This window comes from Stenella coeruleoalba (genome assembly GCF_951394435.1).
Source record: "Stenella coeruleoalba genome assembly, chromosome: 6".
Classification (NCBI taxonomy): domain Eukaryota; kingdom Metazoa; phylum Chordata; class Mammalia; order Artiodactyla; family Delphinidae; genus Stenella; species Stenella coeruleoalba.
The window spans coordinates 36,590,984-36,607,180 of NC_137151.1; the positions used below are offsets into that span (position 1 = coordinate 36,590,984).

Below are 16,197 nucleotides of genomic sequence, written 5' to 3' on the forward strand. Positions count from 1 at the left end.
TTGACATGATTACTTCAGCTAGAAGATTGTTGACTATTTCAATTTCAGAAAATTAATGAAAATTAAACATCTCCCCCTCCCCTGCCTCTTCTTTTGTTCATTTAGCAGTTATATCATTAAATATAATTAAATTAAATCATAAGTTATCCGTTTGTCTACAGAAGACAAGAGAAGCCTAAATGTAAACCTCTGGATTGGCTGATGCACAATCCATGAGGAAACGAATTTATTGGTAAGTGAAACAAGTTCACCGTTAGCAGCAGCATGCAGTATAAATCAAGGCTGGGAGCCCTATTTAATTTTACACCTTGGTGATATTTCAAAGGTTTTTACAGTAACTTGCAAGGAGTTAATGTGCTGTGCATTCATTCCAGTACATTGATTTCTGCATTAGCTCAGTGAAAGATGCAGTTCTTTGGTGAAAGCAAACTTTTGGAGGTAAATTTGCTTGGTCACGTAATCCATAATTCAGAATTTATAGTAACAACTTATTTCGTTGTTCATGAATACAAATTATTGTCTGGATGACCCAACATTCCAGCAAATAAAAAATAATTGGAGTTTCGGAACTTCCCTGGTGGTCCAGTGGTTAAGACTCTGTGCTCCCAGTGCAGGGGGCATGGGTTCGATCCCTGGTCGGGGAACTAAGATCCCGCATGCTGCATGGTGTGGCCAAAAAACTAAAATATAAATAAATAAATAAAACTGAATCACTTTGCTGTACACCTGAAGCTAACGCAACATTGTTAATCAACTATACTCCAACATAAAATAAAAAGTTAAAAAAAAAAGAATATGGCTCCTACATAAAAATGTAAGGTATAAGGACTAATGTACTGACCAAGAAGACAAGATTTAATATTTAAAAAGAAATAATAATTGGAGTTTCATCCTGCAGTTTGTTCCGTGCACACCTTATCACTTGATGAGCTTTGTTCTGTGCTCCAGGGCTTGGAGGAGGTTGTCTCTGAATGGAGGATGCCTTCGTCTACCTCTTTCTAGGTATTCTTGCTGTTGTAGGTATTTTTGATGTCTCTTGTTGCCACCTTTAGGAATTATGTTTAAATGCTGGTGTTCGTAATATTCAGGGTACTGATGGCAATAGAACTCAATCCACACAATGAAGCTTAAACTTCAGGACCTGTCTCTTGCATGGGCGTCTTCTAAGGTGGAGCTTTCTAGATAGACTCCTCCTGGCTCCCTTCATGTGATGAGTAGCGGGGGAGCCCTGACTGGCAGATCTCTGTATCTTCCGCCTTTTCCTACAATACAAGAGGCCTCGCTTTATATTGGAATTATGAATTGGGTTTTTGCTTTGCTTTAGTTGGGGGAGAAATACTTAGTTTAGAAATTTAAATGATCACCTAAGAGACTGCAGTGGACGGCAAAGGCATATTTTATCTGAAGAGGCCTGACTTCTTGGTTCTAGCCAATGGTTGACAGGCTAGAATGAGGACCCAGTGTTCACAGATGCTCCACTTTTCAAGAGAAGCCAGAAATCTTTATTTTTATATGAAATCCCCCAATTTTGAACTTTGGGTCTCAAAAGAAATATATAAACAAGAAAGTAAATAAGCAGGTAGATAATAAATCCATTTTATTCCAATATAATGTCTGGATTCAGGTCAGAGCTTCCTCTAGGGACCTTTGAGATGGAGCAAAAGGACAAACACTTTTCTTCTAAGTGCATATATTTCTGAATCCCATGGGATACTTAGAAGTATCTATCTACTCATAAACTGGCCATTGCTGGTTGTTAGAATTAGTTATATTAAACCTGTCTTAACAGGAAATGAAGCTGCTATTTAAAGAGCTGCTTCATTGGTCATTTTGAATAGTCTATTTTATTTAGACAGTATATTAGCCATGTGTACCTGTCAGAGCTAGTTAATTATAAGTAATATTCTACCATGTTTCATTATGTTAACAATATATATTACATTTAATATATTTATATATAATATTTATATATTTATAAATATTCTATATATATATATAAAATTACACTTAGTGGTCTTTTAGCCTAAGGCTTTTGTTACTTTACATGTGAATTTTCCAGTCATCTCTTGAGAAGGTGCCCTGTTTTCATGCTGTCTTTTCTTCAATCCAATAGCACACCTGAATTAATGATCAGAATTCTTAACTCTTTAAGCCCTCCAGCATGACCTCCCAATGTGGATCCACCCAACAGCCAATTTTTTACTTCTCCCCAACCTCAATTCCTGCACAGAAGATTCCTCTGTTGACTTGTGAACATTTGGGGTTCACGCTCGTCTTCTTAATTTAATTTGTAGGATCTCTCCTGCCTAGATTGCCTTCTGCATGTCTTTCGTTTTATCATAATTCTGCCATGCTTTAGAGATTATTTATTTTAAGTTAGGCCATGATCTATTTAGAGCTGTACTTATGGACCATTAATATGGCAGCTGATCAGACATGTAATGGATTAGAAGGGACTGGACACCTGGAGTCCAGTTAAGGGGCCATTCTAATAGTCCAGGTGAAAGATAATGAGCATCTGGCCTTGGCTGGAAAGACTTGGAAAGACAGAGATGGACTCAAAACACAACTGATTTACCGATCCAATACAGAATCACTCATTTTGTCAATGTCATCCTAGCCTTTAATTATCATGGAAATAATCTGGAATGAGAAATGGCACCCAAATTTGAAAATTATTACCCTATAATTTTTCTGCTTAAGCATCTTTACAGAATTATATTTTCTATCACTAGCATGAAAAACAGACTAAGAAAAAGCATTTTTACCTTGTTATATAGCTTTTAGTAGTGGTAAAATACTAGTATGCCACTTACATTGTATGTTAATTTTTCCACAGACTCCTACTTACTATAATTTTTGACCTTACAGTATTAAAGGGAGTTAAAAAGGACACGTATTATACATTTTTATTTTCACATGAGTAAACAGAACAATTGAGGTTTAATATTTTATTTCAGATCACATAAGTTCAGACCTTGATTTATAATTCATATCGCTAGTTTTTTTTAAAATAATAAAGTATACATTTTCCTGAAATATATATAGGTTTAACTTTTGCAAAGTCACATTCTCAATGGTTAGTGCTGCCATTCAGACTGTGCTAACTGCTTATATAGCTTAATCTTGTTTTCTCAGGACATTATATATAGATTCTCAAAGTATTCTAAATATTTGTTCCATGCGGCTTTTTACTTTGTCTTCTGAAGATACACTTTCCTACGCCAAGGTTGATGCATTAGCATAAGATAGGTTGTAGTATGGGAACAAATGAAACAAACAACTTCAAAATCTCAGCTGTTGAAAGCCAGCAAGATCATTCAGTATCCATGTCCATCCTGCGTTGGCTGGGTTTCTTCTTCACTCCAGGATGGGGCAGCCACTATCTGACACAGTTTTGTACCCTGTGGTACAGAGAAAGAAAGAGGGGGGCAAGTTACACTCAGGCTCTTAAAGCTGCCACCTAGAAGTGACACACTTCACTTCTGCTCACATTTCATTGGCTAAAGCAAGTAAGAAGATCACACCTAATTTCCAGGGGCAGGGAAGTGTAGTCATACCACGTGTTCAGGAGTAAACCTAAAATATTTGGAGAATAGCACTGACAACGTGAGGAGAATAGTGCTGACTCAGACATGCTCTGAGATCAGCTTTCAGAACTTTGGAAGGAAATGTAAACTATAGAATGTCTGTTGTAATTTAAGTCAAGATTTTCTCAGGGCAAGGAGATATCATGAGAGAACTTAATACAGGCTCTTGCAGCCACAGTTATACAAATTACCCAGTAATATTATGTTGTCAACAATCTGTATCTTTGTAGTGTTTCAAATGCCAAGTTTATTATGTGCTTAAAGCGTTCAGTCACTTAAATTTTAACAGCATTTATTTGCAGTAATGCTAAAAATTGATACATACAGTCCTAATTGAACGATTCAAATGATTCTGTGTCTAGCATCTCATTTGTCCCTAACATCCTTAATATCTTCTAAGAGCAAAATATCTCTTTTGTCTGCCTGGAGGAACCAGACACGAGGCTGTAAATGCTGAAACTCTGTCTGGATGAACAGCTGCAGATACCTTCTTGATTAAATTGCCTGGCCAATTCAATTTAAAAGATCAGTTCTTTATATGATTTGGTTGATTGATTAAATTGACACTGATACATTTAGTTAGAGCAAGTGAACCAGGTTAAGCAATTAGTCAAAAGCCTGTGTCTACTGCAAAAATTTGCCAATATTTTCACATGAAATACTTAGAAAATTGAAGCCAGAATCCATTTGTTACCTCAAATTGTTGTGTAATTTGTATATAGTATTTGTATCATTTAATATGTCATTTATTATATACCATGTTTTTTTTCTTATTTATAAGACTGCTCTCTAGCAAAATATGAATTTCTTTAAGGCCAGGGTTGATTATCAACTTTGTCACTCCAGCACCAAAGAGAACATTCTGAGGTCATAATAATGATTTTTTTCTACTTGATAGTGAGCTCTTTATCTCCGTCAAGTCTGGATTCAAGATCCCTTTCTAATTCTGACCAGTCTATAAAATGAAGCTTTTGGCCTTGATGACGTTGAATAGCTCATCATCTAAAAGTTCACCAGTAAATTATATTGTTAATTAAGAAAACCGGTTGACACTTAGATGATTTTTTCTGGTAGATGTAATAAACTTTAATACATAATTATGCTGTGAAATATTTGAGCTTTAAGGAATCCAGGAAAACTTTCTCCTTAATGTGACTATTTGAACTTTGTGTAACTTCTCATTCAGCTGTATTCAGGTATCTGATTAGGTTGTGGGTCCCAAATAAGGTATTTTGTTATCTGCAATACCATAACCATCATTTTATAATGGTTAATATTAGAGAGTCTTTGCTGATGCGTTCTCATATATGTAGTAAAGGTATTTTTCTACGAGTAGGGAGTGTTTTCAAAAATATTCTTTTAATTCAAAATTTTAAAGGAAGAGATAATGATAACTAAGGTGCTTTCTAGCTCTCCCCTCTCAGGCCCCACAGAAGCCTAAATAAGGTTGGACCCATCTTTGAAAGACTGTATCTTTGAAAGAATGTAACTGCTGTTCATAAGCGGTATTCCCAGGCCAAAATATAAATTCACCAAAGCAAGCTGGCAACCTTATTGAGTTTGCACTACATAGCCACACACTAATGGATTGAGATTTTAAATAAATATTTAACAGTTAGTGTTTCCCTTGAGAACAATGGCAAAGTATTGGTCTAATTTCTCAAATTCTTTCTTGTGACAATATCAAAACATTGGCCCCCATACTTTCCCCACCTCTCCTAAAGGACATCTACTTTAAACCACTCTGACTTAAGTCATCAGATACTTTTAAGTATAGTACATGTTACTAGATAAATAGTAGAACTAAAATGTATAAATTAAAATAATAAATCTTTAAATATTGACAAATGAAGACATGATATCATTTTAACTCACAAAGTTCTCCCAGATCTTCACTTTGAACTAGGGAAGGAGGTGATCAGCATTTTCTTTATCTTTTCCTGATTTTATTTTTGGTAGTATGTTTCCATTATTTCAGCGAAGTGTCAGTAAATAGAACATTCACTGTCTAGGAGGATGTTTGCCATTACTTTACACAGTAGGAAAATATAAGTAAATTAACCTAGGTTATTTCCTCAGGCTTAATGTCATCAATATCTCTTTTCACGTCTTCCAAAACAAGATCTTACTGGGGCAGGGGGAGGAGCAGGGGAGATGTTAGTACTTGAATGCCAGAGAAAAAAATGCACAGCAGGTACTATCCTGGGAAGTGGTTTTAGCAATGAGACCACTGTGTTAAGAGAGCAGTGTTTTCACCTACGTCTATTGGAGCAATATTTGGGGGTTAGTTATATAGACTGAAGCCAGGTTCCTGGGCTTCAGCCCTATTGGGTGTAAGTCATTCAATAAATTCCTCCAGTTATAACATAGAGACTCTATTAGTGGATTCTATTTAGTTCATCTTCATCTATAATATCAACAGATCCTTTTTGAACACCTACTATGTACAATGTATATGGCTTACAGAATCACCATGGTGGATGCATTCTTTATTGATAATTCTGTAATGACTACTTCCTACTGAATTTCATATGCATACAGATAACTAAAATAGAACATGAAAGCATCCCCAGGCTAAGTAATATGATGGTCCAAGCAGTGTATTCTGCATATAAATTATAGCATCAAATATTTTCAGTAGGAAAATTGCTTCTTTCATTGAAGCTAGATTTAGATTTCTGAATGTTGCCAGTTCAGCTAGTCTGTGGTATATTTTATGTAAATGAGTTTTTAAAACATTAGTGAAGTTTCCATAGTCAGGAATTGGAATTCTCTTATGGGAGGTTAACCTTGTAGGTAGTCACATTTGGTCATACTCTGCTTCCAACAGTTGTAAGTATTAAGTATGTGGGTAGAACTGATCCTTTCCATTATGAGATAGGTATAAGAATATGCAGTTATTAATGGTTCTCACTATGGGCTTTCCTTTGGGGTATACGCTAGCATGAAAATAACTTTTCTGAAAAATAAATGTCACTGTTGCTTGGACCTGTTGAATTTCAGAATTATACTCACTGAATTTATGACCTTGACTTTCATAGAGATCCTCTGGGTTTATGTCTTATCATAGGGAATAAAAAGAAAACAGTATTGCTAAGAGGCTCTCTAATTAAAATCCATCAGTATGCAAGTATATATGAAAATGATTTAAAATCTCATTAAATTAAAAGGCCATCTGATTCAAAATCTGCTTTAAAATAGGATCTAAATAGGCCCTCAGATATTTACAAGTTATTTATATGAAGTCTCCTGAAATTTCATATTTGAAGCATTTACACCGTGAGAGTTAATTCTGCTTAATTACTAGTCCTGCTGTTTTCATTCAGTAGCAAATGGAATCATTTTGTGACTCAGTTTCTCTGTAAAACTAAGTAATGCCTGTGGCCTATATTTAATCCTATAGTTAGCATTTATTATATGCCTAATACTGAATTAACTGTCAAACCTCCTTAGAAAGGACTGTAGAATTGTAACTATGGTAAACAATAGAGAATTTTTAACAATCTCAAATAGACCTTTTTTTTTTCAACCTTAGAAAGATCCTTCCTGGTGACTTAGGTGTTTGATGTACTCTCTCTTGTCAATGAGTATTATTTAGATACTGTAAAGTCATTCTACTATTAATGTAAGAGAAATATAACTATAAAATGAGAGAGAGTGAGAGAGCTTGGAGAGATAGCAAGTGGTGAAAATGGGCCTTATATAAGAAAATGAGTGCCTTTTCCATCATGATATGAAGATAGAAGAAGAATATGGAAATTCATACAGATATATTCATAGGAAATTGAAGGAGTTCTTCTTATTCATTTCTTTCTATTTTTTTCTGGGAAAGAAGAGGTGAGATCTAAGAAGTTTGAAGATAGGTAGAGAAGGTTTGAAAAAGCTGTGAAGTGGAATGGGAGTGAGAAGAAAGCTCAGAAGAATCACCAGACAGTGTGTGGCATTAGCAGTGCCTTAGTCTCCACTTGATGTCCAGCATTCAGAACAGAGTAGGGAAACAGCTGGACCAATCTAGCTCCGAAGTTTTGCCAGACCGTCATGGCAGAAGGAGCAACGGGGCCAGATGGTCTACTGGCCAGAGAGTCATTGTAGTAATGAAGGCTAAACTGGATAGAGAAAGGGCAGAGTTTTTCATGAGGAAAGGCATAAATATTATTGCAGAAGATGAAGTAGTCTATGTGCAAAGATTTCAAGATATAGGAGGGGGAAGGGAAGGAGGAAAACAAGTTAGGGAGGTGGTTCTTGGACTTGATTACACATTAGAATTCTCTGGGGATCTTTGAAAACTACCATCGCCTAGGTCCCGTCCTCTGAGATTTGGTTGAATTAGTCCATAGTATATCCTGGGCAATGGGAACATATTTTACAGCCAAAGTTGAAAACCCTTGTTTAGAGCCTCTTATAAAGAATCTTACAGTTTTTGCAAAGTGGTGGTCACTTTATTTTCAAGGCAATGGAGAATCAGCAAAGGGTTTAAAAGGGATAGTGTAAATTATCGTTTATTCTAGAAAAGTAACTTTTTCCTCAGAGTGACTAACCAATACCAAAAGAGAATGATTAGGAGAAAGGGAGCCTAGTGGGGAGAATATTTCAGTATTCTGGGCCAGAAAGAGTATGATCTCGAACCAGGGACGAGCAAAAGAATTATAGAGTGATGCTTCCGCATAAGAGCTTATTACACCCATTAATATATGTGTAAAATGATGAAGGCTGGTCTAAGATAACTGTGAGATTTTTTTTTTACTTTGAATAATTTGCTAGTTTTAAATTGCTGCATAACAAATTACTGTCGACCTAGCCATTCAAAACATTTATTATCTCACTGTTTCCATGAGTCAAGAGTACAGCCATGGCCTCTCTAAATTCTCTGCTTAAGAGTCTCACCAGGCTATAACCAAGACGTGAACCAAGAGTCAGGTCTCAGCAGAGGTGTGACTGGGGAAAGCTCCTCTTCCAATCTCCCTTGGAATTGTTGGCAGAATTCCTCTTCATGCACCTATAAGGCTGAGACCCCTGTTTTCTTACTAGCTAACAGCCAAGGGCTGCCCTCAGGCCCTAGAGGCTGCTTGCAGTCCCCTACCCTGTGGCCACACCATAGGCATTTTATGGCATGGCTGTTTGCTTCTTCAAGGCCAGCAGGAGAGGTTCCTTCTCCACAAAAAGGGCCCAGTCTCTCTTTAAGGGTTTTTACCTGATTAATTCAGGCCCAGCCAGGGCCATCTCCCTTTTGATTAACTCACAATCAATGATTTGGCATGTTAATAGTATCTGTGCATTCCCTTCCCCTTTGCCACATACCATAACCTAATCATGGGGCTGACTTCCTATCATATTCACAGGTCTTGCCCAAACTCAAAGGGAAGAGATTATACACTCGTATACACCAGCATACAGGAGTCAGATATGTTGCAGTTAATTAAGATGAGGAATATAAGAGAATCAGAATGTTTTAGGAGGAAACTGGTGGCCTCAGTTTTAGGCATGTTGAATTTGGGGGTATTTGGGCACCCAATTAGAGTGGATCAGTAGGTGGCATAGAAATTAGTAAAGAGATGGGAATTGGAAATACGTGTTTGGTAGTGATCGGTGGAGGTGACAGTTAACCATCCAGAGAAAGACTGTAGCAAGAAGTGGGCTGAGGACAGGAGCAAGAGCTAGCAAAGCCAGAACATCTACATCTGTATTTCAACCCACACCTCTTGATTCCAGTCCAATATCTCATATACAACTTTTCACGATTCCTCTTTCTTCTTTCGATAATATCCTGCTCTTCCTAGTCTGTGGTCCACTCTTTGTCCTCCTCCCACCTCTAAGTCACACTACACAGAAGTGAGAATCAAGATCTTCCTTTGTGATGTCCAAAGAACCCATACAGATGGCCAGTAGGCACATAAAAATATGCTCAACATCACTAATGATTAGAGAAATGCAAATCAAAACTCTAAAGAGGTACCACTTCACGCTGGTCAGAATGACCATCATTAAAAAGTCTACAAGTAACAAATGCTAGAGAGGGTGCGGAGAAAAGGGAAACCTCCTACACTGTTAGTGGGAATGTAAGTTGGTGCAGTCACTATGGAAAACAGTATGGAGGTTCCTCAGAAAACTAAATATAGAACTACCGTATGATCCAGCAATCCCACTTTTGGGCATATATGTGGAGAAATCCATACTTCGAAAAGATACGTGTACCCCAGTGTTCATTGCTGCACTATTTACAGTAGCCAAGACATGGAAACAACCTAAATGTCCATCAACAGATGAATGGATAAAGAAGATGTGGTACATATATACAATAGAATACAGCTCAGCCATAAAAAAGAATGAAATAATGCCATTTGCAGCAACATGGATGCAACTAGAGATTTTCATACTAAGTGAAGTAACTCAGACAGAAAGAGAAATACCATATGGTATCACTTATCTGTGGAATCTAAAATATGGCACAAATGAACCTATCTACAAAACAGAAACAGACTCACAGACATAGAGATCAGACTTGTGGTTGCCAAGGGGGAGGGGGAGAGGGATGTACAGGGAGTTTACAGTTGGTACATGCAAACTATTACATTCAGAATGGATAAACAACAAGGTCCTACTGTATAGCACAGGAAACTGTATCCTATCTCCTGAGATAAACCATAATGGAAAAGAATATTTAAAAAAGAATGTGTGTATATATATACATATATGTATAACTCAGTCACTTTGCCGTACAACATTGTAAATCAACTATACTTCAATTAAAGAAAATAATCTTGCTTTATTTTAAAAAAGGAATCTTTGTGAAAGCCTTGCAGATCACAGGCACTGAGATTGACTCTATTATGCTCTCTATTCCCAGACAGGGAATTGTAGGTCCATTGGAGGGAGATGGTATCACCATTAGCCCTGAGCTGCGTCATTTCTTCTTTCTTAATTTCTTTTTATTAGAAAGCAGGACTTACTGTGCACTTTTCCCTGCTTCCTCAATCCCAGAATTGTCTGTGAAGGAGAAAGATGGCACAGATTTGGAATGCAGAAATAATCATATGTATCTGTCTCTGACATCTTTTGTCTGTTTATTGAAACTTCTGCAGCAGTATCGTTAGGCAGTCTGATCTGTGATAATAGAAACAGAAAGTAAGCTTGATTAGTATATTTTGATCACCCTTTCCTCCATTCTTTTAAATCTTTTTCTTTCAGGTTACATTCAAGAAGAATGTGTCATCCCCTGTCCATTTGATTGCAAGTTAAGTGATTGGTCTAGTTGGGGGTCTTGCAGTTCATCTTGTGTTGGAGTGAGAATTCGATCCAAATGGCTGAAAGAAAAACCGTACAATGGAGGTCGCCCATGTCCCAAACTGGATCTCAAGAATCAGGTAAAGTGCATGAAGCAACAAATACAAAGCTGACAAAGTATCTCCTTTATTATTTCCTGTTGAAATTGAAGTCATCATCTTGTTATAAGTCGCTCGCAAAAAGTTAATACAAGCTCAGAAGAGTGGATAAGAGGGTACAAATGAATATAATAGAATTAGGAAGAGAAGCCTTGCCCACTTCCAGGCAATGCCGAGAACGACTTGGTAATATTAGAAATAATAATGTTTACAAAAATTAAATCCAGGTGGTTTTAAATCCATTTTTTTAAATCCATTAATCAAATGACTTGAAATGTCATTTGATTAATCATGATATTATGAAAGGTGTGTGTGTGTGTGTGTGTGTGTGTGTCATAATGTTGGGAGAATGTCAATTACTTTATGGCTATAGATACAATTAGGGGTCTCATCCACATACTCCAAAACTGGTGTTCTAATTTTCCCACACCTAACTCTTCATACTAATTTTCTTTGTTCCTAATCTTATCAGTGTTTCCACAGCTCTTCATGTCTCTTCTGAGCTATTTCTCTACCTTTTCCCCCAAGATCAAAGCTGTTTTCATAAATGGAACCCTAAAGGATACTCTTCCATGTAGATATCTAATAAAATTTCTATCTTAAGCAATCAAAGTTGATTAGAGTATTTCAGTTGGCCTTACCTACATAATGGAGTCTGAGATTTAATTAAGAATTATAATAAAGAACTAAAATTTCTCCCATGATTGCATACTGTTATTATATTAGGACTGATATATACATTTTAATCAATTCAATAGGTGGAGTACAAGATGACGATTGTGAAAAGTTCTTTATTCTTAGAGAGGTGAATTGTGTCTTATATGGGTCTGTAGATCCTTTGTGACTCCGAAACTTTTAAGAAAATAGCTACACAGGCTTCTATTCCTAATTCTATTGTGTTCATTTCTGCCCTCTTAACTCCATTTTGATTAGCCTTTCTATACAGGTTGTTTAATGGAAGGGAAATCCACGCATCTGTTGTTAATTAATTTGAATAGCCTATCTAGTACTGCTTGTATGTAGATACCATTTGTCATTTCAAGACTGACATCTCTAGCTGTTTTTTTCCCTAAATTTTGATAAAAGACACATAACTCACTGAAAATGAAAAATTATCATACTGGCAAAAAATATTTATGTTCCAAGGCAGGGCATAGTATTAGGCAGGTCTTGTTTTTTAAGGTTACGTGGGATAAAGTGATGACCCTGGTTTCTTCCTTCAAAGCAGATATAAAGCATTTTGGGAAAAAAAAATGAGGCAGAGGATTGTAAAATCAACATCACAGTAGTTTGGGGAAGGGAAAAGTGGGATATGATTAATGAAAACAGGAGGGAAGTAATCAGAGCAGAGAGAGTCTGAGGAGAGAAGCCTCTTCAGTATGAAGAAAGGAATAATACAGGTTGATGGTCAGGAGAAGAACTTTCAAATGAATACTCATATGAAGGTATGAAGGCTATTTGACCTTCCCTAGAGGATTTTCCAGGCATTTCAAAAGGGAAATGACTACTAAGCATTTATAGTTATAAATAATGTATGAAAATTCTTCTCTCTCCTCAACACCAATGAAACCTAAGCCTTTATAGCACTAGCGTTAAACACTAATTTTAATATGCTAATTTTATGAACTAGGAAATTATCAAGTGAGTAAAAGGACTTCATTGGAGCACAGACGCTAAAACTGTATTCTCAGTGTGTATAGGCAAATGCATGGAAATGTGTCTATCAAATTTGAGAGTATGCGTAAGATAAGGGTACTTGTAAGCCTGTTATGACTTAAAGAAAACTTGTTCTAAACACTTAATTGACATATAAAACTTGTAACCTTAAGAAGTAGTACATGCTGGAAATTAAGCCCAAGTTCAAGACTAATTTAGATAAATCCCATATGTGAAAACTAAGCAAGGGTGGGTTTGTCTGCAGGAGCTGTTTCTAGCTTTTGAGTTCGGGAAGGAAATTGTAGCATTCCAAAGACATGTGTTGTGATGCTCAGAAGTGAATCCTGGGATTTAATTATCAGAAATCAAATTTAGTGTAGCATATATTCTGATGTAAAGAGGTTTCAGGTATCTAGAATGTATGTGGCTTAAACTTGAATTGGAAAACTTCACCCCAATCCATACTTTACATTTTAACATAAGTTAATTGATCAAGACAGTAAATCATAAGCCCTCCGTCTCACTTGTAAGTCTGTGAATGTCAAGGAAAAATGCTATCGTAAAAAATCCTAAATTTAAAGGAAATTGTCCCCAGAGCCCTTCCTTTTCTAAAGAAAGCACACTTTTACCTGTAAGTATATTTGTGGAAAGCTATCTGTGGACTTCATTATGTATTTGCTCTTATACATGGTAGAATCCCCTTTGTGTGTGTGTGTTATATATTGAAATTGTTGAAGATATCCATATTTTTTTAATTCATCTGAATATAAATTGGGTTGTCAGGAATCTTCGTGATTTAGGAAATATTCCTCAGCTTCTATTATTTATGGTAGTTCTTCTTTAGAGGAGCTCACTATTTGTTTCCCTAAGCTGGAAATACGATCTAGTGAGAGCTACACCCACTGAGGCTGTTTTTTAAAGTTCAATTTTACTACTGGCCTTAGGTTATTGGTCTCCTTTCCAATTGGTTTTTAGGTCTAGATTTATTTTTCTCTTTTTGGAACCAGATTAATCCTCTCTCATCCATTCACCCATAAGTAAGAGCTTACAAAAAATGTAACCAAATTATAGCAGTAAGAGAGGTACATATCTTTAATACCTGTGCATGAGGAAAATTCAGTATATGGCATATTGAGTCTAACATACTTTTTGTAAAAAAAAGAAAAAGAAAAAGAACTTTCTTATGTGTATATATATATTATGCATATACTATGTAAATGTTAGTATACCTGCATGTACTTACTCATTCTCCTCCTTTGCGTCTCTTTAGAACATGAGGTCTTTCTGAGGGCAAAGGGTGTCTTTGTACTTTTGTAACTCATTCTAGCCCCTGGTACACCCTCCTGTGGATTGTCAAGTTGTATTCATTGGATGCTTTAGCTGAAAAGAAACCTCTCTGGATTAGTGTGTGCCTAGCTCCATAGAAAGAAAAGATATTTTAGAACTCTGGTCTCTTAAGCTGCGATTTGTCATTCGAATTGTCAAAACACATGAGCTCTTCTAGAAGAAAGAAAAAAGAACCTCCACATTATTACTGCCCAAAGAGTTTTTCATGATTTGCCTGAAAAATCCTGGGTGTCTGCATCCCCACTGAAATCTAACTCAGTGATATAAATGAAAAGGTTGGTATTACCTACACAAGCTCATAAACTGCTCTGAATCTGTTTGTGAAATCAATATTTATAATCTCATAAAAAAAACCTCCCTTTTAAACGAAAACCTATCAACATGATAGCTCTTCCTCCAGAAGTGCCAAAGTGACAGCAGTCCTTTGGTGGCTTTCTGCTAAGTGGATTTGTGATGATAAATAGCTCGAGCATGCAGCTGACCCAAAGCGTTTATTTAGTTGGAAAACTGCTAAATAGTTTATTGAATTATCAGGTCAGTTGACTGATACCCTTGACTATGCTGTGCATAATCTAATACATAATGTATTTTAATTTTTTATAGTCTATGATGTGGTGAGTGGATTTAAGTGCACTTGTACTGTATCTTTTTGCTCTCTTTTTCCTTGTGGAGTTCTGCTTAATAGAAGATTAAATACAGGGACATTAAAGCTCCATTGGACTTACATTTCCCTTTATGAGTTCTTTACACAATTGAAGGCAAGGGAGTGCCAGGAAATTCTATGTTGTTTATATGTTGCACATTTGTGTGTCCCATGTACTGGAATAAAAATCTGGCAGTGAGATTCATTCTCTGTGCTTTTTAAAATGCATCTATTTAAACACAATTTTGAAAGAGTTTTGATTGTGCTTGCAACTGAACGAGTGGATATAAATTAAATATATGGGTTTTCTAGAAACACCTGCTCTTTTAAAGGTGTGTCTTCTCTACAAAGAGAAGTGGCCTGAATTTGGAAATAACGAGTATAGTGCTTTTTCTTTTCCATAGCAGGGTAATACTATTTTAAAGAATACTTTCTTTCCAAAGATAAACAGGTATATTTTCGCAAGATCATTTCTCCCTTATAAGGTGGCTTTGGATGAGAAAATTTTCTATAGAGAAGTATTTTATGCTCATTTTGATACTGCTTCATTAATTATTAATAGCATTTTAGGATGTGGAAAGAGGATAACTGTCATTCAAACTGAATGTTTGTTTACCCGGAACAATATGGCTCACTTAAAGTTTAATTTGAGGCTTCCCTGGTGGCACAGTGGTTGAGAGTCCGCCTGCCGATGCAGGGGACACGGGTTCGTGCTCCGGTGCGGGAAGATCCCACATGCCGCAGAGCGGCTGGGCCCGTGAGCCATGGCCACTGAGCCTGCGCGTCCGGAGCCCGTGCTCCGCAACGGGAGAGGCCACAACAGTGAGAGGTCCGCGTACCGCAAAAAAAAAAAAAAAAGGTTTAATTTGATTTAACCAATTTTGGCCTCTTGCTTCTTTTGGACCTGCCCGACTTCCACTCGTCCTAAACCTAGTCCAAATCATTCCTGGCAGAGTCCTGCTCACCTTGGACTTAGCACTTTGGCAGGAGCTCCAGACCATAATGGAGCTAGAGGTCATCATCTTGGGCGTTAATACGGAAAGCCCACAGTCATCCATGATGAAGCACATTCAGGTGTACCGTTCTTGTGTCGGGAAGTAGGGGTTGGTGACTGCACCTTTGAGAAGAACTTGTTTTAATTGTGAAATATCATATGTCATAAAATTAAGAGATGCAGAGTGATTTATTCTTCAGGGTTACTTGGGAGGATTTAATAAAGGCAGATACTCCTAAAACGTTTTACTTCTCGCCAACATACTAATTATGATAGCAAATTATTATACTGATTATTATACACCACACCCCATCTCAGAGGCAGAGTGAAATGACTTCTAAAGGCTGGTGTTCATCCATTCATACCCTTTATGCCTGTCTGCCAACGCAAACACTGTGCTCTCAAGTTGTGACATTGCACTAACTGAGCTGCGTAGAGCCTGCAGGAGAGGCAGTTTTTCTTTTTTGTTCCTGCCCTGTCACCATTTCCAAGCAAACAAATTATGTTTTCTTCTCAAGAGATTCCTCTCCGCCACACCTGTGTCTACACATACCCTATTCTTGATCATAGGACTACCCCTCATGCTTG

At 36.8% G+C, this 16,197-nt stretch overlaps 1 protein-coding gene across 1 annotated transcript in view; it reads left to right on the plus strand.

The window, feature by feature from the left end:
* THSD7B (thrombospondin type 1 domain containing 7B) overlaps window positions 1-16,197 on the plus strand; it is a 1,185,627-nt gene that overhangs the window by 965,397 nt on the left and 204,033 nt on the right. The window contains exon 19 of the mRNA XM_079925246.1: window positions 10,776-10,951. Coding sequence (XP_079781372.1) covers window positions 10,776-10,951 — 176 coding nt within the window. The remainder of the gene's footprint in view (window positions 1-10,775; window positions 10,952-16,197) is intronic.